General features: G+C 37.7%; 1 protein-coding gene across 1 annotated transcript in view; it reads left to right on the top strand.

The window, feature by feature from the left end:
* MAGI2 (membrane associated guanylate kinase, WW and PDZ domain containing 2) overlaps positions 1-27,471 on the top strand; it is a 1,715,773-nt gene that overhangs the window by 1,320,170 nt on the left and 368,132 nt on the right. The window contains 2 exon segments of the mRNA XM_043965407.1: positions 1,249-1,370; positions 3,575-3,757. Of these exon segments, the coding sequence (XP_043821342.1) occupies positions 1,249-1,370; positions 3,575-3,757 (305 nt within the window).

Below are 27,471 nucleotides of genomic sequence, written 5' to 3'. Positions count from 1 at the left end.
TGCTCATGGCAATGTTATCTGACTCTCCTTTGAAGATTAAAAAGCATTAGATCATAATATGCACCGCATGAACTCCCTTGGAGCAACTTTTCTTCGCCATCAGTTACCAGGGTCTCTTCTGCCTTTAAAAAGCAGTAGATTACTTAGAGTCCTCTTGTGTTGTTTGGCTCCCTTTATTTTACTCTATTACAGAACTGATTTCCTTGTTTGTAGTTTTAGCCATGCAGTATGAACTCTGTGTGTGTGTGTGTGTATATATATTTTTGGAGGGTAGAAGGGAGGGAGGGAGGGAGGAGAGAGAGAGAAAGAGAGAGAGAGAGAGAGAGAGAGAGAGAGAGAGAGAGAGAGAGAGAGAGAGAGAGAGAGAGAGAGTTTTTTACCTCCTGTGATGAACTCTAACCCTTAAGTCTCAGTTTTTCTCTGCATTGACCTTCTGGACTATAAGGTACTTCATTTTAGGCCTGTAAATCCTTCAACATAAGCCATAGGATCTCTGACTTCCATAAAGTGTATTTTTTCACCTTGCTCCAAATTTAGACCCATATTGCCACAAGTATTTAGTGGAATCCTATATATCAAGGGTCTCTGTAAAGCATGGATGATCCCCCTTTTCTTCAAAACTAGCCAATAAGAATTCTGTCTGCTGTCTGTCCTTTATCTTTGGGATGCATTCAAGGCAAGTTATAACAGTAGTTAGAGAACTGACCTCTAAATCAGGAAGACCTGGGTTCACAATCCTGCCTGTGGCACATAACACTATGAATAACTCTAGCCAAGTACTTCACCTCTCAGTGTTCTCAACAGCTTTTTAAGACTTTAAGTTGCAAAGAAGGTGGTTATCTGCATTGGTAGAAGGATTTTCCCTATCTGGAAGTTCTCTATATCAATCAAATCACAGGTCTAGTTTCAAGTCCCACAGGGTAACACAGTAGATCAGAAAGCAAGTGTATACTCCGGTCCCTCATTTGACTTGAATCATGCATAATTTAGGGATAGCAATGTTTCTACAGGCCACTGATCTTTCCCTGTAGTAACAGAAACATGCAGAGGCCAACCACATGCAAGGATGCGGATTCTGTTGCTGTGCATACTATGTAATGTTCCCCTAGGAATCCCAAATCACCCTCACAACATGCAGATACATATGTGCAATAGATACATATAGATATTTATCCCACCACATCTATGAAATGCCTTCGCCTGACGTGGCTTCACTTTTTTCTCCTAATTTGAAATTTTATTTTCTAGCCACATAAATAGAAGAACACAATTTGAAAACCCCGTCCTGGAAGCCAAACGAAAACTACAACAACATAACATGCCCAACACAGAACTTGGAACAAAGCCTTTGCAGGCCCCAAGTTTCCGAGGTACAGTACTATGTCAGCATATCACAGCTCAGGGAGGGGGGGGATTGTCGATCAAACTGCCTACTGTTCGGAAAATGCCTTGAGCTTAGACTATTTAGAATGATTGATTGGCTTTTTTTTTTCCTCTATTAGCTTTAGCTGGTATTTACTATGGTTCTAACCTAATGCATCTAGCAACCACAGATTAAATTAGGGCTTCAAGCATCATTTTATAAGAGTTGACAGCATGTTGCTAGGGTGAAGATTAATGGGCTTTGACCGAACAGTACTATAAATTGTCGGGATTCATAGAGACGCGTAAGTTTTTTTGTTTTGGTTTGGTTTGGTTTTTGGTTTTCTTTTTTTTTGTTTTTGTTTTTGTTTTGTTTTGTTCATAAAAGACATAGCCCAAGAATGAGGCTTGTTCTCCTTTGTAACAGTAGACAGCTCCTCATCGACATTACCTAGGCCTAAATATGTTCACCCACGCCCTGCACTTGAGCGGTCTCGCAGCGTGAATGACTTGTCTTACTATCGGCGCGACAATGCTGGAAAATACAGTCTGTATGGTATGTCCCAGTGCCGCTTGTTGGGCCTAGCTACACTATTGTACCAAGTAGTGGGATAAGTTGCATCACGACCTTTTCACCTATTTTTTTGGTACTTTTTCTCACAAATTAAAACACTGGAGAGAGGCTCTGGAAGCCTGGGGAGGCCCATTCTTGCCTGTTAGTAATTTTCACACTGCCCCGTGGCAGCACATTGAAAATGGATGTAAAGGTCACCAGACTGTCATCTCACCAATCGTAAATGTCACTGTCAAAGACAAAAGTTAATATGTGTAGGTGAAAAGATTATGTTTCCTTCACTTGCTTTTATAAAAAAAAAAAACATTTTGAAGTTGGAAGTTTCTTATAAATAAAGATGTGAGACGGAGGTAGATAGCTGAACAGACCCAGAAGAAACCTATTATAACATGACTCATTGTTTATAGTTCATGCATACCATAGGTCAAATAGTGTCCATTCCCCTACTCTCAACATAACCATTTTAGCTGATAGAAGTCTAATGCAATCCACTTAACTTATAAAGACACTATTAAATTGGTCTCTCTACATCATGTTGTAAAGAATTTCCATTCTGTACATGCACACATACAAATGTACCCATACATGTTTTATAACAGAATACTATCTGAACGGTAAATTGTGCGATGTATTGATAAACAAAGCTATGCAACTAGGCCAAAGAACTTTCAATGGTAAAAAATGCTGATATGTTTCTTTTTGTGTATCAATGGAATTATCTAAACCTTGGGATACACATATTTTCTACTCTTAAGAGTAATGAGTTATAGAAACAAAAAGTCAAGGTTTTTGTGAATGAGCTACTCACTCTTTGAAATATCTTGAACATCTACAGGCCAGTAGATTTTCTCTGATTATGCACCCACCATCTCAAAATGTGAAGATAGGAAGTGGGAAATTCAGTCCCCATCTTCAGTTGCTTGCCCCCTGCAATGTCAATTGATAAAATTCTGCTTCTTCCTCCTGTTGCTGTGGAAAGAGCATGGGACTTGGAGTCAGAGGAGCTATATTCAAATCCTATCTGCAACTTGTTAGGGGTGACCTTGGCCAAGTCACTTAACCTCTGAAAGCCTCAGTTTCCTTATCTATAAAATGAGGGGATGGACTGAATGGTCAATAAGGTCTCTTCTAGTTTGAAACCTATAATCCCATGATCTCCACACTCTTAAGAATTTAGCATTAAGAAAACAAAGTTATTTGCCCATTGAGCCTTCTTGCATGTAGTAATGATCACAGACATGTGCACACCTTGTAATTGAACACAGATACTCTGAATTCTTTGGTGCCAGGTAGGAACTGCATTTGAGCACCGGGAGAGGTGATTTACTAAATGGCAATAGTGGCCTATAAAGGTTAATAAAAAAAAACCTCTCCATCAGCTTCCACCCATTTCAGGGCCAAAACTGAAATGAAGGTGTCCGAGAGTTTGTCATGACTTATCTCCTTTAGTCTAGACTAGAGTACTAATATCTGTGTTTCTATTGGAATGTTCACACCACCCACCACCTCTTTATTTCACTTAATATAAAAATGTCACCACATCCACCACTTCTGTTGCTAGTAGTGCCTAGTTTTCTCATGAACTCTGACTTGGCTTAAGTATGTACTTTTTTCTTTTACTTGTTTTGACCAATGTAGAAAAGCCGCTTTTCACCCGGGATGCATCACAACTGAAAGGCACTTTCCTAAGCACAATTCTGAAAAAGAGCAATATGGGCTTTGGATTTACCATCATTGGGGGAGATGAACCTGATGAGTTTCTTCAGGTGAAAAGTGTAATTCCTGATGGACCTGCTGCTCAGGATGGGAAAATGGAAACAGGTAATTTGTTTACTTCCTTGTTTGAACTGCTTGTAACATCGCATTTCTAAAGAGAGTCTTCTGACATACCAAGAGCCTCCTTGCTTGCCTTTAATTTTGAGTTCAGACATTTTCTTAAGAATAACACAATCAAAAAACATTTTAGCCAAAGATATTCATTTTTATCTCACCTCTCCCTATAAAACAATCATGTAATTTGGAAGTGATTATTAAATTAATTTTATCTTATTTCTCTTTTGTTCACTATATTTGATGAATAAGATAAATAGCTCTTGAGGCTGACATTTTCTCCATTCATCTTTAGAGTTCTCTCATGATCAGGCTTCAAATTTTGTGTCATTGTCACTTGTGTTAAGTCTCTGATTTTATCAGTATTCATTTTCTTGTTAATTCCAAAGTTATATTCTTTTGCTAACTTGTTAAGGAAATCTATTTAATTAGCTATGATCATTAAGCAGAAAAATTTTGAAATTTTCTTTCTTAATATTAGGCTCCTGGAAGTGATTCCATTTTTATATGTGCCTATACAATTGTTTGCTGTCCAAGTTTTTAGAGTCATTACAGTGTTTGTCTACTCAATTAGATGGGCATTTATCTATCTATATTTAAACTTGGAGTGAGTGTGCCATGTAACGAACAAAGACTTGACCTCAAAAGCCAGTAAGAATTAGGTTCAAGAACCAATTTTGACATACTAGCTGTGACTATAGTTAAGTTACATCTCTGTGTCCCCTCAAGAAACTCTTTAAAGGGGCAGCTAGATGGCGCAGTGGATAAAGCACCGGCCCTGAATTCAGGAGTTCCTGAGTTCAAATCTGGCCTCAGACACTTGACACTTACTAGCTGTGTGACCCTGGGCAAGTCACTTAACCCCCATTGCCCTGCAAAAAAAAAATAAAAAAAAAAGAAACTCTTTAAGATTCTTAAGTTGCAGAACAGGTACTGAGTTGTACTACTGAAGAAGTTTCCTAGCCAAATTAAATCACAGCAACTGTCCAAAAGCAACAAAAAATATTGTTATTAACACCTAATAGGTGGCATAAAAAGTGATATATGGTTATTTCAAGGTGTTGTATAATCCAATAACGTTGATGTGTCTTTGTTACATGTAGGCAAGCAAAACTGAGCTTATAAGGTTCAGAGCAATAGAAAATATATAATTCTGTAGGACATATTTCCAGACAAGGGTCATTGTGAAGAAGTCTGAGAGACAGACAGACAGACAGACAGACAAATGTACTAAAACCACTGGCATTTTAAATGTTTTTACTACAACTCTTCTGTCTTTTAACTTTAATCATTTTGATGTAATTTCTAACATGAATTCTCTTGAAAGTCAGTGAAAACAGAAATAATACCCTGCAGTGCAGGGGAAAAGTCAAGTCATGGAGACATTCAGTTCCCTTTGATAACCTATATATTTATTTAAGGCTTTTTCCAAAGTCATATTATTCCCGACTTCTTAGTCATTTAATGGATGTGAGTGTGTGGACTGGTACTTGCTAAGAGGTGAGTGTCTTAGGAGGTCTACAGTTAGATCTGTTGCAACAAAGACACTATTTGAAACATTTTAAAGATTCAATAAAATTGTAATTTTTGTGTTTTCAATTATTTTTCTCTCTGATGCCCCATAATCCATTTGACTAATTGTTTGATTTCATGGCTTAGTTAATTGACTGGGAGATTAATCTTGTCAAAATGATTAAACAAGTTTTGTGAGTAGACCACCCCAGACTCAACCATCTTCTAAAAGTGTTAGCATTTACAAATTATAGCAAGAAAACATGTATCTAGGGAAATGCTTTGTAAATTATCAAATGCACTTTATCGTGATTCTTTCATAAATATATTTTTGTTTTGAGTGCCCAGTCTCTGTTTCTGCCTCAAAATATTATGTTAAGTATAAATACATGTGTGGACATGAGATTTATTTTTAGTGGACCTTTATGACAGCTTTCCTACTTTTCAAAATTGTACTTTTTAAAGGTATTATTTAAAGTGATTTCTGCATGACTAAATTAAGATGTTAACCTCGGTTGACCCCACATCAAAATCATGTTTCACACTATTAGAATGTGAGTTCCTTTAAAGTACGCACTGCCTTATTTTTCTTTTTGTATCCTCAGCACTTACCACTTTTGTGTTACATAGTGCTTTAAGTGTAGTAAGCATTTAATAAATGCTTTTTCATTCACACATACAGTGATATTTATGAAGCACCCTATGTTCATGTTAGTAAAAAACAGAAAGGAAACATCAAATAACCCATCCTACTAATCATCACTAGGGGGAAAAGAAGAGTGATTAAGATTTTAAAAAATGGGGGGCGGCTAGGTGGCGCAGTGGATAAAGCACCAGCCCTGGATTCAGGAGTTCCTGACTTCAAATCCGGCCTTAGACACTTACTGACTGTGTGACCCTGGGCAAGTCACTTAACCCCCATTTCCCCGCCTAAAAAAAAATAAGCCTTGGTGGAAAGGGTAAAGGATGGAGCAAGAGGGAATTATCTAATGTTTTCTCTTGCAAAAATGAAATACTTAGCAGATTCAGAATAGTTGTTTGTCTCTGCTTTAACCAGGACATCTTCCTTTCAGAACCATCATTTCATGACATAGAGAAGAGAGTCTGAATCTTTTTTTTTTAATTTTTTTCATGGACCCCTATGACTATCTGTGGAAACTTTTGGAGCCTTTTTAAGAATAATGCTTTTAGGGGCGGCTAGGTGGCACAGTAGATAGAGCACCAGCCATGGAGTCAGGAGTACCTGAGTTCAAATCCGGCCTCAGACACTTAACACTTACTAGCTGTGTGACCCTGGGCAAGTCACTTAACCCCAATTGCCTCACTTAAAAAAAAATTAAAAAAAAAAAGAAGAATGCTTTTAAATAATCAACGGAAATGTTATATTCCAGTTAGGATTCAGTAATAACCTTATTAGAACTTCTAATAAAAATAAAGATGCAATTTTCCCCACCTAAATCCTCAGACAACCTGAAATTTATCCATGAACCACTTAGGTCTCATTGACTTCAGGTTAAGAATCTCTAATTTAGGGGGCAGGTAAGTGGCACAGTGGCTAAAGCACTGACCCTGGATTCAGGAGAACCTGAGTTCAAATCCAGCCTCAGACACTTGACACTTCTTAGCTGTGTGACCCTGGGCAAGTCACTTAACCCTCATTGCCCCACCAAAAATTTTAAAAAGAATCTTTAATTTAGAGATGTCATTCACATTTCCTTTATCCTTAATTTTTATCTCAGGCATTTCAACAATCCATCAGTCAGTTAACTAGTCATACCTTATTCAGCACCTATTATGTGTCAGACACTGTGCTAGATGTTAAGGATAAAAACACAATCAAAGAAACAATCCCTTTTCTCAAAGGGCTTGCATTCAATTGGAGGAGATAGGTGCATCTATAAGCATATGCTGAATAAATACAAACTACACACCTCGTTTCTAATCTAGCCTTTCCTATTTACTATATACGTACTAAAATACTAGGCAGTTAGCGAAAGAGGACATTTGGAGTTGGGAGCAAGGAAGGGATATGGTCAGGAAAACCTCATTTTGAACAGCTGAATAAGAACCTTCACCAGTACCGAGGACAGCTCCATTCTACAAGGTAGCCTTTAGACCCTGTAGCATTTTCAAAGCTTAAAAGTGATAACAAAATCAGCTCACAATGCAAGTAAGAGCAAAGATAAGAGCAAAAAATTCCCAGATTTAATTATTTATTCTGCCACTGATTTCTAGAAACTCCATTAGTGAGATATTTCACTATAATAATGATAATATATGACATGTTAAAAGTTAGTTTCCCATGTTTCTAATAATAAACCATAATGAAATTATAATATTTTATTAAAATAATAATTATTATTTGTATAGTCTTGTGGAAAAGTAGAAAAAGCCTTGAAATTCTAAGAACCTATGTTCAAATCCTGATTTTGCTACTTACTGTGTCATTTGGAGGAAGTGAGATGTAAGGGGTTTTTTAGGTCAAAGGACAATTTTACTTTTGTCCCAAGACCTTGAACATAGTAGACATCTCATATCATGGGCTGAAATGATTTGTTATTGAATCAAACGATGCTTAATTGTTCTAGGCCTCAGTATCCTTCTTCAAAAAAATAAGGGATATTAGAGGATCTCTAAGGTTCTTCAAGCTCTAAAGCCAATGAAATATCATGCATTGCTATGAATTAAGATTAAAATGTTATTTTCGGAAGTGAATTGAAATGTTCTATTTCCTAAAACCTCTCTTCTTGTTGAGTATGTACTGAAAGAAAATCTCACCCTAGATGTGCTCATGCACCCCCCATGCCCCTACATGAATCCTATTTATTGTAGCAAAGAAGTTTTATGTTTAGAACCAACACAAGGTTAGAGCTGAAAAGGATCACAGAGATCTTTCCATCTACCCAACTCATTTGACCAACCAAGCACCTGAGGACCAAAGAAGTCAAGGGACTTCATCAATGCCACTCACCTGTTTAAAGGTGGGGCCTGGGACTGAAACTCAGGTTTGAGACTCATTTTCCCATTATACCATGTCCACCATACTGTCTTTAATGGGGTAGTTTTTTGGGTTTTTTAGTGTCACCCTTTTCCCTTCATTAACTACCCACAGTGGTATTGCTCCTCACAATAGAGTGGGATCTTGTTCAAAGAAATTACATTAAACTTTCTTTTCCTCCAAAAGCCCAAATAGCTTACTTGACCTTAGATTTCAAATTCTGAAGACATGTTTAGAAATGAAAGAAATATCTATCCCTGGATCTAATATAATGATTTTTAATTGAACAGGCATTTGGGCTTTTAAAATTATTACTTCACCTTAATCATGTTTTCACAGTGCACTGGGTGATGTATGGAACCAATGACCTTTGCTTTCTTTTAGTTTTCAATAACTATCAAAGTATCAGATTTCTGGTACAGTGGGGGAAACAGTGAATCTGTGGTCCAGAAATTCAGAAACCCTTGGTTTGAATCCTGTCTCTGCCCACTTACCATGCTTGTGACCAAGGGCAAGTCAGTTACCCTCTTTGGGTCTCAGTTTGTCATGTATAAAATGAAGAATTTGAGCTAGGTGACTTTTAATGTCTCTTCCTGCTCTACATCTATATTCCTATCTTCAAATAACAGTGCATGCCTTTAGTTTATAAATGTGTTGTCAGATCCTTGTTTGGCATTGTTTGTTTGGGAATAATGTTAACTGTACTAAAGTTTAGTAATTATATTCTTTTGCAAGGGATAAAAAAAGTCACCATTAGGTATCTACTGTGTACAGTCAGATATGTTTTAATTGAATACGAATAGGTATAGAAAGATATTTGTTGATGTTTCAACCACTTTTTACTGTTAAAATTGAGTATGAGATCTCATGTTGAGATTCAGGGATTCAAATCTGAGATGTTTTTATATACTAAGCCTAAACCCTAGTTTAATAATACATTCAGATCAGATTTCTCAGGGGAACTGAGAAATAAGATGCATCAGCCCTCTGCTCTACATTTTCACACTTCCTTGAGTCAATTATAATGGTTCACAGGGATTCCAGAATTTTCACCGTTCTATATATTTGTTATTAGCAACCTCCAAGTCTTCCAGGTCAGTGACCTTGAAGTCACCTTCAGCTCTTCCTCCTCAACCATACGCATCCAATAGTTTGCCATATCTTGTTAGTTCTCCTGAAATATCTCTTCATTCAGGTTTCCTCTTTACCCCCTGAAAATATTACAGTCCAGGCCTGGGATTTCTTCTCTTTTTGCCTAGAATAGTGTAGTAGTTTCCTAATGGGTTGTCCAACCTCCTCTGTCTCTGTATTTCAATCCATCCATTATACTAGTTCTTAAGTAATTTTCCAAATGTGTTCTTGTGGTCAAGTCACTCCTTGACTCAGAAACAGGAAATAAATCACAAATTCCTAACTTTGGCATTCTGGGCCCTCCAAAATGTCACTGAACCCTATCCAAGCTCATTCATACACTTTCAAATAGTCTCTATTCCAATCTAACAGTACTATTATAGATCGTCATTCTTATCTTGCCCTACCTTTCTGGCTTATTTCATAACATCCCCCATGCCTGAAATGAATTCTTTTCTTCCCATCTCTAGCTGTGAGAATCCCTCCCTCCTTTCCTTCAAGTTCCAATTGTAATGCTCCGTACTCTACCAAGCCTCAACTGATGGCCTCAAAATGAATGCATTCTCTCCCTTTTCATACTTCTCATACCACTTGGCCTAGACCTCTCCTTTATACCTATCTTATTCTCCTTTGTGTCATAACCAGTTATTTGTATTTTTCCTCCCCTCCCTATAAAAATGTACTCTCTTTGCAAATAGGACCTCTGTGTTCAAATGTATAGATATAGATATAGATATATGCGTGTACATATGTTTATATGTACATATGTATATGTATGTATATATTCTTGTAAAATGCCTTGATCTTAGTAGAAGCTTAATAAATATTAGTTGAATTGAATTGATATGCTCCCCAGAAATCACCAGATTTTCCAGAATTCAGATTAAGAATTCCACACATCCCAAGAATCATTTTTCAGAAGCTGTAAGTAATGCTGGTATGAGCTCATTAAAAAATGTGAAGAAATGTGGTTTGAAACCACCACAACTGAAAAATTTATCAAGACATTCTTCAGCTATGATTATTTCACGTTTTCCCCCTGCAGCTAATATGAGTTGAAATTTGTGGGTTTTCATTTTATAAAAGAGAAAGTCTGTTTTCTCTCTTCACGAAGTCTCCCCCATGACTCCAGTTTGAAGTCAGGGATGCTGTGTTTTGTTTTGGTTTTTACACTTTTACTCGTTTCTTTATTTCCCTCATATACCATTTTTATTTGTAGAATACTGAGATAATAGACAGAAGGCCCAGTTTCTTTTGCAAGCAGGTATTTCTAATCTGAAGCAGTTCAGTATCTTCCCTCAAGTGGGGATAGCATCAAATTTAAAGTTAAAAGATCAAGGTTCAAATCCCTTCTCTGCAACTCACTAAGTCATTTAAAATCTATAAGTCTTAGTTTACCCATGAGTATAATGGGGATAATTAAACTCATACTCTCTCTTTCACAGATATGTAAGAAAAGAACTGTCAACTTTAAAATGCTTTATAAATAGGAGCTACCATTATTGTCTCAATCATTGCATCTTCACCCTGGCAGTGAGAATCCTAATTGCTCATCTATTTGAGCAGCTAGTATCACAATGAATATGAATGCTAATCTTAGAGTCAGGAAAACCTGAGTTAAAATCCTGCCTCAGATACTTACTAGCTGTGTAACCTTGGGTAAGTCAACTAAACCTCTGTGCACCTCAGTTTCCTCATCTGTAAAATGGAAATAATAAGCACCTACCTCCTTGGTAGTTGTGACGACTAAATGAGATAATAGTGTAAAATGCACTAGTACAGTACCTGGCATATAGTGAGTGCTTTATAAATGGTTTTTCCTTGCCCTACTTCACAACTCAGTGCCCTGTATTCACTTTTTTATGGTATGGACCTGATCATTTTTGGTCTAGCATCATCGGGGCACTTAGTTTAGACTGAGTGTTCATTAGTGGAGATGAAATTTCATTGATCTATTCATTCCAACATGGACATAGAAAATATGTTCTGATGCTATACAACAGACTATAACTATTATTTAACTCATCAGTCGCTCAGTGTTAAGTACTTACTATGTGCCAAAACCAGTAGATCTTATTAAAGTTTCTAGAAATTAGTACTGACTACTCATTTCAGTGGATAAAGTGACTTGCAATTAGGAAGCTGCTGTTGAGTCATGTCTGACTCTTTGTGACCCCTTTTGGGGTTTTCTTGGCAAAGATACTAGAGTGGTTTACCATTTTCTTCTCCAGCTCATTTTATAGTGTTTTATCCACAGAGCCACCTAGCTGCCTAGGAATCGGGTATACCTGAGTTCAAGTCCAGTCTCAGGCCCTAAAATTAGTTGACTCTGAACAAGTCATTTAACCTCAGACTCAGTTTCTTCATTGTAGAATAGAGATGATAAGAATTTCACCTAGCTCAAAGGGTTAAGGATCAAATGAGTTAAATATAAAAGTACTTTGAAAGCCTTAAAGTGCTATATAAATCGTAATAACCACCATCATCGTCATCATCAATCAGTAGTCTTCCACTACACTGGGGTACCACATTATGAAGAAAAGTCAGAAAAGGCGAAATGCTGATATACTTGAGGTTTTTGGAAACCACAATGGACTGTGATTTCCTGGACCTATTTAAAGATGTCAGAAAGTAGCCATTAACTGGTTTTGATTGTGGAATACTTGGAAATTGGTCTAATTGGAGTTCGGGGTGGGGGAGGGTTGTTTCTTTTCCTTTTTGTTTCTGTTTTAATACTGCATCTTCCAATTTCAGGAACAGCTAGGTGGTGCAGTTCTAGGCCTGAAATCAGGAAGACTCATCCTCTTGAGTTCAAATCTGGCCTCAGACATTTCTTAGCTCTGTGACCCTGGGGAAGTCTCTTAGGCCTTTTTACCTCAATTTCCTTTGCCAAGAAAACTTTAAATGTGGTCAGGAAGAAGAAGACACAATAGAAAAAAAAAATAATAACAACAACAACAACTTCCCATCTCACCCAGGCTGGAACACAGGGCTGCTCACAGATAGGCCCAATCCCACCAGTGAAAAGCAAGAGAGCTTTGAACTGTTCTGTTACTGACCTGAGTCATTTTGACTCTCCTAGACAACCTGGGGACCCCTGCTCCTGGAGCTATCATATTGGTAATCACTTTAGTGACCCACTCAATTGGCATAGCCCACTGCAGCTCAGCAGACCCCAGCTCAAGACATTCACCAGCCTCAGCCTCCTCAGTGGTTGGGATGACCCATGAGGGTCCATGTGACACCAAACCCACTGCTTGATGTTTAAAATGATAGAGAGCTGGTGTTGAGGGAGAATTAGTTTGAGGAATTTTAGTAGTTGAGAACTGGTTCATGTTGAGTGCTTGGGAACTCATGAGTTTTTGAATAGAAAAGAAGAACAATAGCATGAGAATTTGGTCCATTATGAAATAAATCAATTGATGTTTAAAGAGAACAATAGTAAATCCTAAGGTAAATTCAGAATTGGCCATGACTTGCACTTTTTTTTTTTTTTAAGTGAGGCAGTTGGGGTTAAGTGACTTGACCAGGGTCACACAGCTACTAAGTATTAAGTGTCTGAGGCTGGATTTGAACTCAGGTACTCCTGACTCCAGGGCCAGTGCTCTATCCACTGCGCCATCTAGCTGCCCCCTAGCTGCACTTTTACTCTATCCACTGCGCCATCTAGCTGCCATCTAGCTGCACTTTTACTGGATGGATAGTGTGTTCAAGTGTCTGTTTCCTAGAGCTCCCTCACATACTCTAGATAATAGCAAAGCAGGGTGTGGGGAAGGTGATTAGTCAGATTTCTTCTCATGCTACTTAACTGAATTTGAGCTTTTCTTAGATTGCTTTAGGAGAGAACTAAAGTGGGCAAAGGAGAGGTGAACAGATTGATGTTGAATGTACAGAGCACTCATGACTCTGGCTGAAGCTTTGTGATGTGTTTTGAACTTTTCTCCCAGTTTCTTGATTGTCTCACAATAGTTACCCCATTTACTTCTTAAGGAAATGGGGAAGACTAATAGGAGAATATCAGTAATGACAATGATACTGTGATGTTTAAAATCTAAATGTGGGTCCTAACCTGCTCCCCCAGTTTTGGGGGGGAAGCTGGCTAAAATCACTGATAAATTCAGCAAGAGTTTAGGCTTTTAAGGATTTATTAAAGTGTATTAGAAGTTAGTGAAGAGAGAGTCCGTATAGCCAGAGAGAAACCCTTGCTTTTCATAGCAGTCCACATGAAGTCCTTCACCACACCAAAGTCCTGGATGGAAAGGGGGACCTTCCTGTTCTCCCCTTCTCCCACCACCAAGCCAGTTCTGAACCAAGAAAGAGGCCAATCCAGAGAGCCAGCCTCAACTTCCTAGTTCCTGTCTCCCTTCCCAAAAGGGGAGGTCCTTCAAGCTGATTGGTTATGGGTCATTTCCTGCTGAAGTCAGTAGTCCACAGCCTCTGAGAACAACACCCCACTCAGGGCCAGTCAGGCATCATCTCTATTTAATCATTCTTAAGTAGGTTCTCAGTAAATTCCAAATCAATCTTCAGGTGGGGCCCCTGGGCATCTGCCAAATCCCATTATTTTATCATGATACTCTAACAAAGCCATAATCTAACAGTCCCTAATTTTACCTTTTGGGTATTTATAATTGGGTTTGGACTCATATCTAGTCATATTAATTCTCTGAGTGACCATTGTTGTGTGTTGTTTTTCCACAAATCTCTTCTGACCAACAGATATTATTCTAAGGATATACAATATAGTGGTGGGAAAAGGACAGTGTACATAAGTAATACAAATAAGCAGCACTCTTAGGCAAGCATAGAAATACTGGACATAGTTTGACATATATACTCGAGTTTAGTAGAACAGATTTTTTAAAAAAACACTATGAGAAAAAATGCTTATGATTCCAATGTGGGGGACTTTAAAAGGAAGGGGTGGGAATTGGAATAGGGAAGACTGGTGTGAGCACAAGAAGGCTTCTCTGATGAGCCTAGACTATAAAAAGGACATGTCCAAAAGACTGCTTTACAACTGAAGATGAATATAAAGTGTAGACTATGCTTTCCTATAAGGAAAGGTGAGTTCCCCAGCCCAAGGCTTTTCAAAAACAGGAAATGGAGAATTATTTGTTACAGATGATGTAGAAGACATTCATGCTTCAGAGATTAGAGAAGATGACCCCTGAGATCCATACCAAACCTGAAATTCTGTGATTTTTGAGAATCACTTCCATCTTAGTAATTATTACTCCATTTCTTCAATATTTGTTTTTCATTTTATTGTCTCCTAGCCCCATCCATGTTTCTTAGTTATTACAAGTAACCCTCTCAGTGGGGTTTCTTAATCATCTTTGTGTCATGGACCCTTCTTAGAAGTCTGGTAAAATCTATGGGCTCTTTTCAGAGTAATGTTTTTAAATGCACCAAATAAAATGCACACAATTACAAAAGCAAGAGATTATACTGAAATATAGCTATCTCTATATTTGCCCATCTATATCTGTCTTTTATAAAGTGGTGGACCCTAGGTTAAGAACCCATGAACTACACAGTAGTATTTGTAGCATCCCCTTGGATAAATAATGGCAACTTGGAATTCACACCCTTTCCACCAACACCTCTAAACATCATTAGCTTCCTTCAAATCCCAGTAACACCTCCTCTATGAAGCCATTTTTGGATCCCCCTAGTTTTTGGTCTTCACTTCATTCTCAAATTTTGTTTTTCCTTATCTGTTGCAGTAATTTATATTTACTTTTCTGTTGTATGTCCAAGTAGAATGTATACTCCATGACACGAGGGCAAGGACTTTTTTTTTTTTGCTTATTTGTTTATTTTGTCTTCATATCCTGTGCTAAGCATGGTACCTTGCCTCCATTGGGTACCTGATAGTTAAATATCTTCTTTTTGATTGTTGTTGAAAAATGCGTGAGTTAGGAGGCCCTATGATTACCACGTTTTTATGGATCTTATTTTCATCTTGTCTCAGAAGCTGACTCATATTCTAAGCCCATATCCAATTGTACTTTGAGCACACTTGGTGGTAGCCTCTCTCTCAGGCTATCCTTATAGAGATTGGTTGCCTTGGAAGCAGCTGGCTCAGTTGGTGTCTTCACCCTTCCATAACCAGCTGTTCACAGTCAGCACACATCATTTAATAGATTTGATGTTGTCAGTTGCCAGAACCAAATGAACTAATCAAGGAAACATAACCTTGCTTGGATTTGGAATATCTCTTCTGATTTCATTTTCTTCTGGGTTTCACTGAATTTGTGGAAATTTCTACTAGAAATATACTTCTAACTTTCATGATCTTTTTGGACTTTTTCTACAACCTCATGTGAGGAAAAATTTGCACAGTGAATACCTTTTCCTTCTCCATTTCTCTAGGGAGCACAAAATTCATAAATCATTTTCTTCATTTTCATCCATCGCAAAATATGAGCTCTATTATCTCCATGCACATAAGGTAACCCTCTGGCTATACCCTTTCAAAGAAAATGGACAGTTGAAGCAATTACATATATGTATATGTGTATATGTATAAGTATACATATATGAAACAAAATAACAAAAATAATAAACCTTTACATAGCACTTGCTATGTGCTGGGCATTGTGCTAAGTGCTTTACAAACATTCTCTTATTTTATCCTCATAACAATCCTGGAGATAGGTGCTATTTTTATCTCCATTTTAAAGATGAGGAAACTGAAGTAAACAGTGCCTTTACCCAGGGTCACACAGCTAGGAAGTACCTGATTCTGGATTTGAACTCAGGTCTTCCTGACACCAGGCTTTGCACTTTATTCACTATAACATCTACCTGCCCCCATACATGAATACAGGCATACATGCATACACATGTTTTCGTGTGTGTACATATATGTGTTTGTGTGTTATGCTTTATTGTATATGTACACATATGCATGCACATGCATGCATGCAATTATGTGTGCATGCAGTCATGTATATAGAATCTGAGACATTGAAGTGAAATTTGGTGATGTATTTTCTTCCCAAAATGGCCACATTTGCTTTTTACATTGAACTATGTGAGTAACTCCCCTGGCCTTTGCCTTGGACAATCTGCCAACAGTATTATATGGTGGATCACATTTTTAGTAGCTTACCAATAACACCAGTTTTGGGGGAGGTGGACGGTGGTCATTCAGCCTGGCAGTATATTTATTCTTCATTCTTTTCCAAATTCCCCTTCTAGCAAAAAACTACTTGCATTTCAATGAAGTACCTGATATCACAGGTGGATACCAATATCCTATTTGGATCGATAGCACTATTTCTCACAGCAAGTGTTATGCTGAATTTTCTTTATCCAGTACCGTCCTTGTAAGATTATATTTAGGTAACAGATGCCATAGCTGCCCAGCTGCTCACTTTAACAAAACAATCTTCTTGATCACATTTTTAAAAAAAAACGTAAAGGTCTTTTGTTACTCTAGCTCTTTCTAATCATGGCTATGCTTCAATAGTAAATTGTTTAGTCTTACAAAGAAGCCTTTGTAACTTAAATAAATGCTATTGAGGGAAGAATGATGCCTCTTTATGCATTTTTACCTTTTCTCTCTTGATAATAACCTTCTATAATGATCTTTATCTTTTCCAATGTACTTTCCTGCCTCTTTATTGAAAATTACAGGAAGGACTAAAAGCCCACTTGAGAAGAACTAACTATGCAAGGTATAGCATGGCACAGATTTCTGCCAATACCAAGATGGAGAATTTAATTCCCCTTTTAGTACAGATCCAACTGTTCTTACAACCTTTAAAATTAATACGAGTAGTTTCACCATGGAACCTAGGTCTTCTGGCTTACAATTCAGCCCTCCTTCTATCAGAACTCCAACTGGAACAGCAATATGGTCTAAGCATTGATGTCTAAGTGAGCTTTTGCCCAAGGGTAGAAAATATGTGCTAGAGGAAGAGATTTAAAGGGATACTGACAATGCTTACCCAAAAGGCAGCATAGTATACTGAATAGACTACTAGCTACCAAGTAAGGAAGACCCAAATTCAAGTCCTGCCTCTGATACTTATTAACTGTGTGACCCTTGGCAAGTCATTTCACTTTTCTGAGACTCAGTTCCCTCCAAAAGAAAGGGGTTGGACTAAATCCCTTAAGTCCTTTCTACCTTCATATCTGTGACCATAAAATAAAGAAGGCGGAAGCAGGTTGCAGGCAAAGTTGTAGCTATGCCGGGCAAGTCATAGAATGGTAGGAGCAGGGGTGAGTTGGGGGTGAGCAGCTTAACCATAATTCACAGCTGAAGGAATGTCTATGTTTCAAATCAGAAATGGAAAGGCAGATACAGTAGTAAACTTCCAAGAAACTGGGTTTCACCGCTCTACATGGGAGCAGAAATTGGAACCAGATATCCCTTTTTTCTTGGTAGCTTTTGTTCCGATATCCTTGAGTGCTTCCCAACCAAGCTGCAGCCCAGAAGGGGCTCTAGTTATTAGAATGGTGATTGAGAATGGTAGGCAGTGCTGGGAGACAAGGAGATGGAGAGAAAGTATACCATCTCACCTCCCATGTTAACTCCATTCAGATACCACCACCACCATCTCCCAGGTATATGGGAAGCATGGACCTGTCAGAGGGGTCCAGGATTAGAAGCCTCATAGTGGTAGCACCAGAACTCTACCACCTGATGGAAGCAAGACCCTTTTAAACTGAGGCTATGTCTCTCAGTGTAGCATAAGACTGAGAAGAAGGTGGGTACACTGGCTAGTACAAACACTAAGGGTACTTCCATGTGATCCATGCTTCCTTTTTAGTGTCTTGGTTCTTAAAGAATTGTATTGTTAACTTTTGCCTTTATATCATCTTTACTTTTAAATATACCTCTCCCTTCCAACCAGAATATTATTCATTGTATAATAACAAAGAAAAAACAAAAGCAAAAAAGCAAGTGAGCAAAATAAACCACAAACCCACATAGTATTTCAGTATACACAGGGTTTCATACCTGTAGTCTTGCACCATTCCATTAAAAAGAGTGAGTTCCATTTTCTTCTCTTTAATTTCAGTCTTACCCATGGTGATTATAATTGCAGTGTTCAGTTTTATTTGGCTGTTGTTACTGCTATTGTTTGTTCTTACATTGTTGTAGTCATGTATACTGTTTTCTCCTTTCTTTCTACTTCAGTTTGCATCAGCTCATATACAACTTCTCATGTTTATCTGAATTCTTCATATTCATTTCTTTATCCAGTTTGATAATATTCCATGACATTTCCTTATCACAATTTAGGCATTCTCTAATTTATACACATCTACTTTTGTTTGAAGCATCTAGGTGACAGTGGATAGCCCACCCATCCTGGAGGCAGGAAGACTCATCTTCCTGAGTTTGAATATGGCTTTAAATACTTACTAGCTGTAGGACCCTGGGCAAGTCACTTAACCCTGTTTACCTCCATTTTCTCATCTGTAAAATAAGCTAGAGAAGAAAATATCAAAATCTTCCAGTATCTTCACCAAAAAAAGAACAAAAATACAGGGTCACAAAGAGTCATACACAACTATAAATAAGTGAACAACAATATTTTGCTTACAGTTCTTTGCAGTTATAATAAAATGCTGCTATAAATATTTGGTGTTTATGAGACCTTTTACTCTTTCTTTGACCTTCTTGGAGTATGTGGTTAGCTGTGCTCTTTTTTGTACCCTTATCACCCTCCACACACATCAGGAGAGATGACATCTTTTTACTTAAGTCTAGTCTGCTGATAAGGTCCTTCTCCTACCACCTAAGAGCAGGTCTCAACCAAAGTCATGTGAGAAAGAGAGAGAGACACAGACACAGACATAGACACAGACACAGACAGAGAGACACAGACACAGACAGACAGAAACAGGCAAGCAGGCTGACAGACAGACAGACAGGCAAAGAGAAAGAGGGAGAGGATACCTGTGATCAAAATGGCATGTAGATAGGGATGATGGTGATGGAAAGGAGAAGCTGGATGGAGGTAGAAGGAGGTGTTTGACATGCTCTCCTCATACATAGACTTCCTTGACAGACCAGACATGGATTCACTAGCACCTAGTTAAATAACGATTTAAAATAGAGAGAAAGCTAGTTCAAATGCCCAGGAAGAAAACAACAGGCAAACCAACCAACCTTTTTTTTCCTTTACCTCCACTTCTCCTTCCACTCATTTCTCAAACCCTAGAAATCTGCCACTAAACCCTATCACTCAACTGTAATTGTTCTTTTCAGAGTTATCAGGGTTCTCTTAATTGCTAAACCCAACAACCTTTTTTCTCAGTCTTCATCCCTCTTGATCTTTCTGTGGCATTTTTCTACCTTCTCCTCTGGAATACTTTCTTCCCACTCAGTCGGCTTTTGAAACTATTTTCCCTGATTCTCCTCCTATCTCTAACCATTCTTTCTAAATTGTATTCTGCTAGATCATCACCTCTGCCTGATGTGACCCCCACACTCTTGAGCCTTTTTCTTTCCTTTGTCAGCACCCTCTTGTGAACACATTAATTCCATTGGGTTGAATGATGACATACCAGCAAATAATTATACGACCATCCCTAATGTCTCTTCTGAGCTCCATCAGCAACATCTCTAAGTGGATATCACACAGGCATCCCAAATTCAAATTGTGCCCCCCCAAAAAAAGCTTGCTGTCTCACTATGCTCCCATCCATATCTGACTCTCTTCCAGTCATCCCCCCCCTTTTTTGAGGTAATTGGGGTTAAATGACTTAACCAGGGTCACACAGCTGGTAAGTGTTAAGTGTCTGAGGTCGGATTTGAACTCAGGTCCTCCTGACTCCAGGACTGGTGCTCTATCCACTGTGCCACCTAGCTGCCCCCAGTCATCCCCTTTTAATGCTGAAGCCATTAAAATCTTTCCAGTCACCTCAGTTCACAACCTCTATTGATCTTAATTTTTCCATTACTTTCAGTTGTCATATCCAGAATCACTTGTCACATCTTGATGAATCATCTATCTTCTCTCTTTTCTTCCCTCCAGTAGCTACTATTCTAGCTTAGACCCTCATCACCTCTCACCTGGACTGTTCCTTATTGCTGCTTAAATCATAATAATCATAATAATATTTATAGAGCACTTGCTATGTTCCAGGCACTGTACTAAGTATTTTATAAACATTATTTCATTTGATCCTCACAACAACCCTGGGAGGTAAGTGCTATTATTATATCCCTTTTGCAGATGAGGAAACTGAGGTAAAGAGAGGTTATGAGAGTTGCCCAGGGTCACACACTGAGAAGTGTCTGAGTCCAGATTTGAAAGCAGGTCTTGCTGACTCTAGGTCCAGCACTCTATCCAATCCATACTCCCCACAGGTGCTAAAATGAACTTACTAAAGCAAATGTCTAACCGTGCCATTCTACCACTCAAGACCCTTCAAAGATTTATTCTTGTCTCCAGTATAAAATATGAATTACTGAGCTTGCTCCAACCTGCCCTCCAGACTTCTTTTACAATGCTCCCCTTCGTTCTCTGTGGCTCTTGCCTGCCCTTGGCATTGCTGTGCCCATCACCTTGCCTGGAATGCTCTCCTTTCCTCATGTCTGCCTCTTGGTGAATCCCTTGATTCCCTCAAGGTACCATTCCTGTGGACCCTTCCACACGTAGCCTTTTCTGATCCCTTTACTCATCTGCACTATCTTCTACTACTTATCTCAGTACCCAGCACATAGTTAGCAAATTAGTTGATTGATCGATCTATCGTCCTACCGAAATTATATTCTATTTATTTATCTACTTAGATGTTGTATCTCCCAGGAGATTTTAAACTTCTCCAAGTGAGGGACCTTTTGGTTCTGTTTTTGTACCCATAATGCCTCACCTTTTTCAGGCAATTAATACATGCCTATGGGCAACTAGGGAGTGCAGTGGATAGAGTACAAGGTCTGGAATCAGGAATACTCATCTTCCTGAGTTCAAATCTGGCCTTAGTAGTTGTGTGACCCAATAACTTTGCCAAGAAAATCCCAAATGGGGTCACAAAGGATCAAACATAACTGAAATAACAGAACGACAACAATAAATGCTTATAAATGATTATATTGAATTGAGTTAGATTGGGTTAGAAGCTAGACATGATTCACTAAAAACTGATCTTCCCTCGTAGCCCCTCATACAAGAGTTCAGAAGTCCTTCTTTCCAACCCCTCACTCCCAACTGCAGGCACTTTGCCTGCTTCTTGGTCTAGGGGCAAAAATTCCTAAGTAAGGTATAGTATTTTTCTTGTTATCCACAATGCTTACCTAACATAATCTTGAAAATAATTAAATTTTCATTTTTAATCAGTATTATGGTTTAATTTTCTTACAAAAATGAAGTTTGTCTCAGAGGTTTGTTTGGTTTTTTTTTTCTTTTTCTTTCATTTCATTTAACTTGAGCTCCTTATGGGTAAATTAAAAAGACTGGGGTGTTGGAGACTTCTCATTAGCTTGTAAGCATGTATATCCAGTAAGACATACCAGTAATGGATCACTTGGTTCACTGTTTAAATTCCTCAATCATAGTGGTAGGAAAGAGGAAGAGATTTAACATCTCTGCATATTAACACATTGAGACATGAATCAGAGTTGTACACAGGGTATGTAGGTTTAGAAAAATGATATCAATTTGACACAGGTATTAAATTGCTAATGTAACTATAGTTTCAACTTAGGTTGTGCACAGATATGAAGCACAGATATCTCAATAGACCTGTAGAATTTTCTCTATTAAATGAATTATTATTTATGTATGTCATGAAATAGTATGACATAATGAACAAAGAGATGGTCTTGAAGCCAGAAACCCCTAGGCTTAAGAAAGCATGCTTGCTGTTTGATCCTAGGAAAGTTTCTTAATTTCTCAACACCCTCAGGCAACTTTCTAGGACTCTACCTTGCAGAAAGGTTGCTATTCTGTACACTAGTAGAAGAAGTTCTTCACTGGGAGCTCCCTACTCCCAGGAAATTGCAGACCCAATCCCTATCCCTATTCTTATCACAGGTCCAGACCTGTTGTTATTCCTCTCATATGAAAAATGTGAGGATGGTTTGTGGGTATGGTACCAGAGCCTTCCCTACTTAACAAGTGAAGCCGAACTTTCCTTTAGGAAGGAATCTACTTCCCTATGCAAAACCAGATTGCTTTGGTGCCAGTTGAGTGCACTCAAAAACATGGATTGCTCCAAGCCCATAGGATTTCCTGGCAGTGTTTCTGATTGATTTTCCTGTAGCTATACACCCCTTGCAGCATGATTTCCCAGGCCTCCCTCAGGGTATCTCACCAAACTTGTCACTAGGAAGACTTGCTTTCAAGCCAACTGAAGGTTTCTATCATCTTCAGGAAGCAAATTGATCACAGAGTGACAGAATCTTTGAGTAATAATAAACCTCCGAGGTTGTTTAGGTTAACCTTTCACCCAGTGCCAAATTCTTCATTACAGGTTCATATCTGATGGAAAATGCAATTCTTTTCAAGGACTAGAAACTCAGAAATTTCAGATGGCTCTTATTGTTAGAAAGTTCTTCCGTGTGTATGTGTGTGTATAAGATTTCTCAAAGTGCATGCACATGCCAAGATTTCTTATTTTTGCCCTGTAACTTTCACTTTGCTCAATGCAGTCCTTTATTTTGAAACATCACTATCCTTTGGGACCCTGAATCTGTCCTCAAACAAATTAGCAGTCTCTCCTAGTTTTGTGCCACCTGCACATTTCATTAGTTTGCATCCATGTACTCATTGAATTCATTGATAAAAATGTTGACTGTGGTAGCATATTCCAATAAAGCCATTTCTCCATGTTAAAATCAAACCTGTTCTGATTAGAATTCTTTATGGTGAATCATTCAGCCAGTCATATATCCACCTAACAGGTCTTTGATCCATCTTGCATTTCTCCATCTTTGTTTTATGTTGAACTATTCCAGCAAGATCATGTATTGAGTGAAATATCAAAGGTCATGGGACTATTAGGAAGGATTTTGTCCCTTGCTTTCCTGAAATGCAGATACTCTGTGTCCACAGCCTTTTTCTGATATATGTCTAGTAACACTGTCCCCCAAAATGAGCTGTCTACTACCACATGTTCTTAGAGTTACCATGCTTGCTTCTGCTGATTCCAAGTGGTTCTCAGCTGCACAGAATTTTGCTTGAGACTGACATCCAAGGAATATTTCCATGGTTTCTGAACCTATCTTCTTCCTGTTTTTTGAAAAATCAGAGCATTTGCTTATCCTGGGTATTTGAGCATATCTTTTTTATTCTGTGGTTCTTCAAATATCACAGAAAATGATTATTAATAATCACATCTGCAAGTTCTTTCAGGATTCTGGGATAAAGTTTATCCAGCCCAGCAGACTTGAACTTATTTAAAGCAGCTGTTCTCTTACAATCTTCCCTCCTTGTTATATTTGTTTTGCTCTTTTAATTTTAAGAAATATTCTTTTTGACTGAGAAGATGGAAACAAAATAGAAGTCATCTGATTCACTTTCTCTGTGACACCTGTTAATTTCACATCATTTCCCCTAGGCAGTAGATTTATTTTTTGCCATCTTCTTCACTGATATAGATTTTAAAAGGCCTTTTGTCTTCTTGGAGAAAAGACATTGATGATTTTAGGTATACAGAGTGTTCTAGAAACTCTACTTAACCCCAGAATACTGACCCTATTAGAATATTTTTTTAATTGCGGGGAGTTTTATGTGTTTTGTTTTTATATTACAAACATTAAGAGATTATTCTCATTTTGTGAGGTCTCTTGTAAGAAAGTAAAACACTTAAGTAAAATATAATTCTTATCTCATCTAAAAGTGCATGCAACATTTCACATTCATGGTACTACATCTCCCCACCACCTCTTTATTTAAAAAAAAAGTTAACAGTAGTGCATTTTCTCTCCTTCCTACCATATTGGGGGAAAAGAGAAAAAACAATTTCTTGTAATAAATATGTAAACTCGGGGGCAACTAGGTGGTGCCATGGATAGAGCACTGGCCCTGGATTCAGGAGGACATGAGTTCAAATCCAGACCCAGACACTTGACAGCTGTGTGATCCTAGGCAAGTTACTTAAACCTCATTGCCCTGCGCACACACACACACACACACACACACACACACACACACACACACACACGCACGCACACACAAATGCAAACTCAAGCAAAACAAATTCCCTAAGTGTCTATATGCAAAAATACACATCTCATTCTGCACCCTAAAGCCATCACCTCTCTGTAATGGATAGCATGTTTCATCATCAGTCCTCTGGAATAATGAATGGTCATTGGATTGATTATATTTCTTATGGTTTTCAAAGTTGTTTGTTGTAAAGTGGTGTAGCTGTCATACATATTATTCTCCCAGTTCTGCTCATTTCATTCTTTTTAAAATTATTTTTATCTAATTCATAAGCTATTTCCCAATTATATGTTTAGGGTTTTTTTCTTTGTGGTGTAATAAGGGTTAAGTGACTTGCCCAGGGTCACACAGCTAGCATTTTTTAATTTTTTAACAATCATTTTTTGAATTGTGAATTCCAAATTCTCTCCTTCCCTTCTGCCCCCCCCTTCCAGAAGAAGGTAAGCAATTTGATTTTGATCATGCATGTGAGGTCATGCAAAACATATTTCCATATTAACATGTTGCAAAAGAAAACACAAAATGAAGCAATAAAAATAAAGATAGTTCAAAAGAACTATGTCTCAGTCTGCATTCAGAGTTCATCAGTTTTCGCTCTGGAGATGGATAGCATTTTTCATGATGCCTTCCTTGGAATTGTCTTGGATCGTTGCTTTTTCAGAGTAACTAAATCTTCTACATTTAATTATCCTTACAATATTCCTTTTACTGTGAACAATGTTATCATGGTTCTGCTCATTTCATTTTACTTGAGTTCATGTAAGTCTTCCAAGGTTTTTCTGAAACTATCCTGCTCCTCATTTCTTATAGCAAAATAGTATTCCATAACAATAATATACCACAACTTGTTCAGCCATTCCCCAATTGATGAGTATACAGGTCTACCATGAGTGCATCAATGTGCCTATTTTCCTACAGCCCCTCCAACATTTATTATTTTCCTTTTATGTTATCTAGGTATGAGGTAGACTCTCAGAATTGTTTAATTTGTAATTCTCTAATTAGTAGTGATTTGAAACACTTTTTCACTTTATTCTAGATAGCCTCAGTATTCACCTTGAAAATAGCTTTTTTATATATAAACTTATACCATTTATCTATTGAGGAATGACTTTTATTCTTTTAACTTTGAATCATTTCCTTTTATATGTTGGAAATAGGACCTTGATCAGAGAAACTTGCCATTTTTTCCAGTTAGTCATTTCCCATTTAATTTATTTTTATTTTGTTTAGCTTTATTTCCTATACTATTGTTAAATAAAATTGAACAAAAGTATTTAATTGCTAAATAAAAAATAATAGTGATATTTAATTTTAGCTATATTTGCTTTTGGAAAAACTTAAAATTTTAGATAACTAGAATTATTCATTTTATCTTTTGTGATCCTCTTGGCTGATAGTGTATTTCTTTCCTACCCATAGGTCTGATAAACTTTTTTTAAATTTTCTTTAATTTGTTTATGATGTGACCTTTTATATTCAGGTCACATATTCATTTACAGATAATCTTTGTCTAGGGTGTGATAATCTGTGTCTAGATTTGTCTAAATCTAATTTCTTTCACAGTGCTTCCAATTTTCCCAGATGTTTTTGTCAAATATTGAGTCCTTAACCAGGAGCTGGAGTCTTTATGTTCATCAAATGTTAGGGTATTTACCTTAGATATGGTATAATAGTATTAGAATCTAGACATCCAAAACCTATTATACATGGAACAGGATAATGGTAGTTGGAAATGGAAAGAATACTGGATTTGGTGTCAAACCTGTGCAGTCACTCCTGGATCACTGCCCTGTTGTAACAAAGGAGCTTGTGTAGCTTAATGAAACTATGGGTCTCTGCTGTGCAGGATTACCCAAGATTATGTACCCAAGTGAAATACAATTTCATGGTGGAGAGTTGTGACAAAAGGTGATCCACTGGAGAAGGAAATGGCAAACCACTCCAGTATCTCTGGCAAGATAGCCTCATGGATAGTGAACATGAGATTGGACAGACTTTTGGAGGTAGTAAATGGTCCAGCAGGTCATAAAGAGTTGGATGCAACTGAACAATTGAACAACAATTGTTGATCTTGGACAAGCCCCTCTAAATGATCAATAATTTCCTTCCAAATCTAAACCCTACAATCTTAAAATACTAAGTAGTTGGTTTGGTTTGGCTTTGTTTGGGGGAGTGGTTACAAAATCATGGTTCAGATTTTTTTTACCAGTTCTGATTATTTAAAATAGTAATCCAAATCGGGGTAGCAATGCAGAAACTTGAGTTCTTCTGAAATGTTTAGATTGAGAGTGACTATGCCCTGATCAGTGACAATGAATGGTTCACATGCTTCCAAAAATGAGTATGATATGCCGTGCATAATTGCTAAAATTTCCCAGCCTGAGTTCATTATATTTCTTAATTCCTTGACCAGTTACATAATATTTCCCTTTTCTGTTGATGGCATCACTATCTTTATGATCATCCAGGTTCATAAACAGAATCATCCTTAACTCTTCGCTCTCCTTTAACCTCCATATCTAATCATTTGCCAAGTGCCAAGTGTTAAGCATCCCCTGACAACATCTTTAATATCTGTTCCTTTTCTCTTGACTCACATAGCATGTACTATAGTTCAGGCTCTCATTACCTCTTACTTGGTCTATTGCTATTACCTCCTAACTGGTTCCCTTGCCTCCAACAAGCTCTTTCTTCTCTAACCCATCCTCCATCCAGCTGCCATATTGACATTATTGAAAAATAGAATTGACTGGATCACCTCCCACTCAAAAATCTTGAATCGTTCCTTTTAGTTTCCAAGATAAAACACAAAATCTTCAGCATGGCTTTTTAAAGATCTATGCAATCTGCCTTGCATTCATCCTTTCAGTCCTATTTCATTTTACTCTCTTATGTGTATTCCCTGGCCCAGGCAAACTGGT

This window comes from Dromiciops gliroides, chromosome 5 (assembly GCF_019393635.1).
Source record: "Dromiciops gliroides isolate mDroGli1 chromosome 5, mDroGli1.pri, whole genome shotgun sequence".
Lineage (NCBI taxonomy): Eukaryota > Metazoa > Chordata > Mammalia > Microbiotheria > Microbiotheriidae > Dromiciops > Dromiciops gliroides.
The sequence above is the reverse complement of the archived record's forward strand: the minus strand, read 5'-3'. Positions and strand labels throughout refer to the sequence as shown.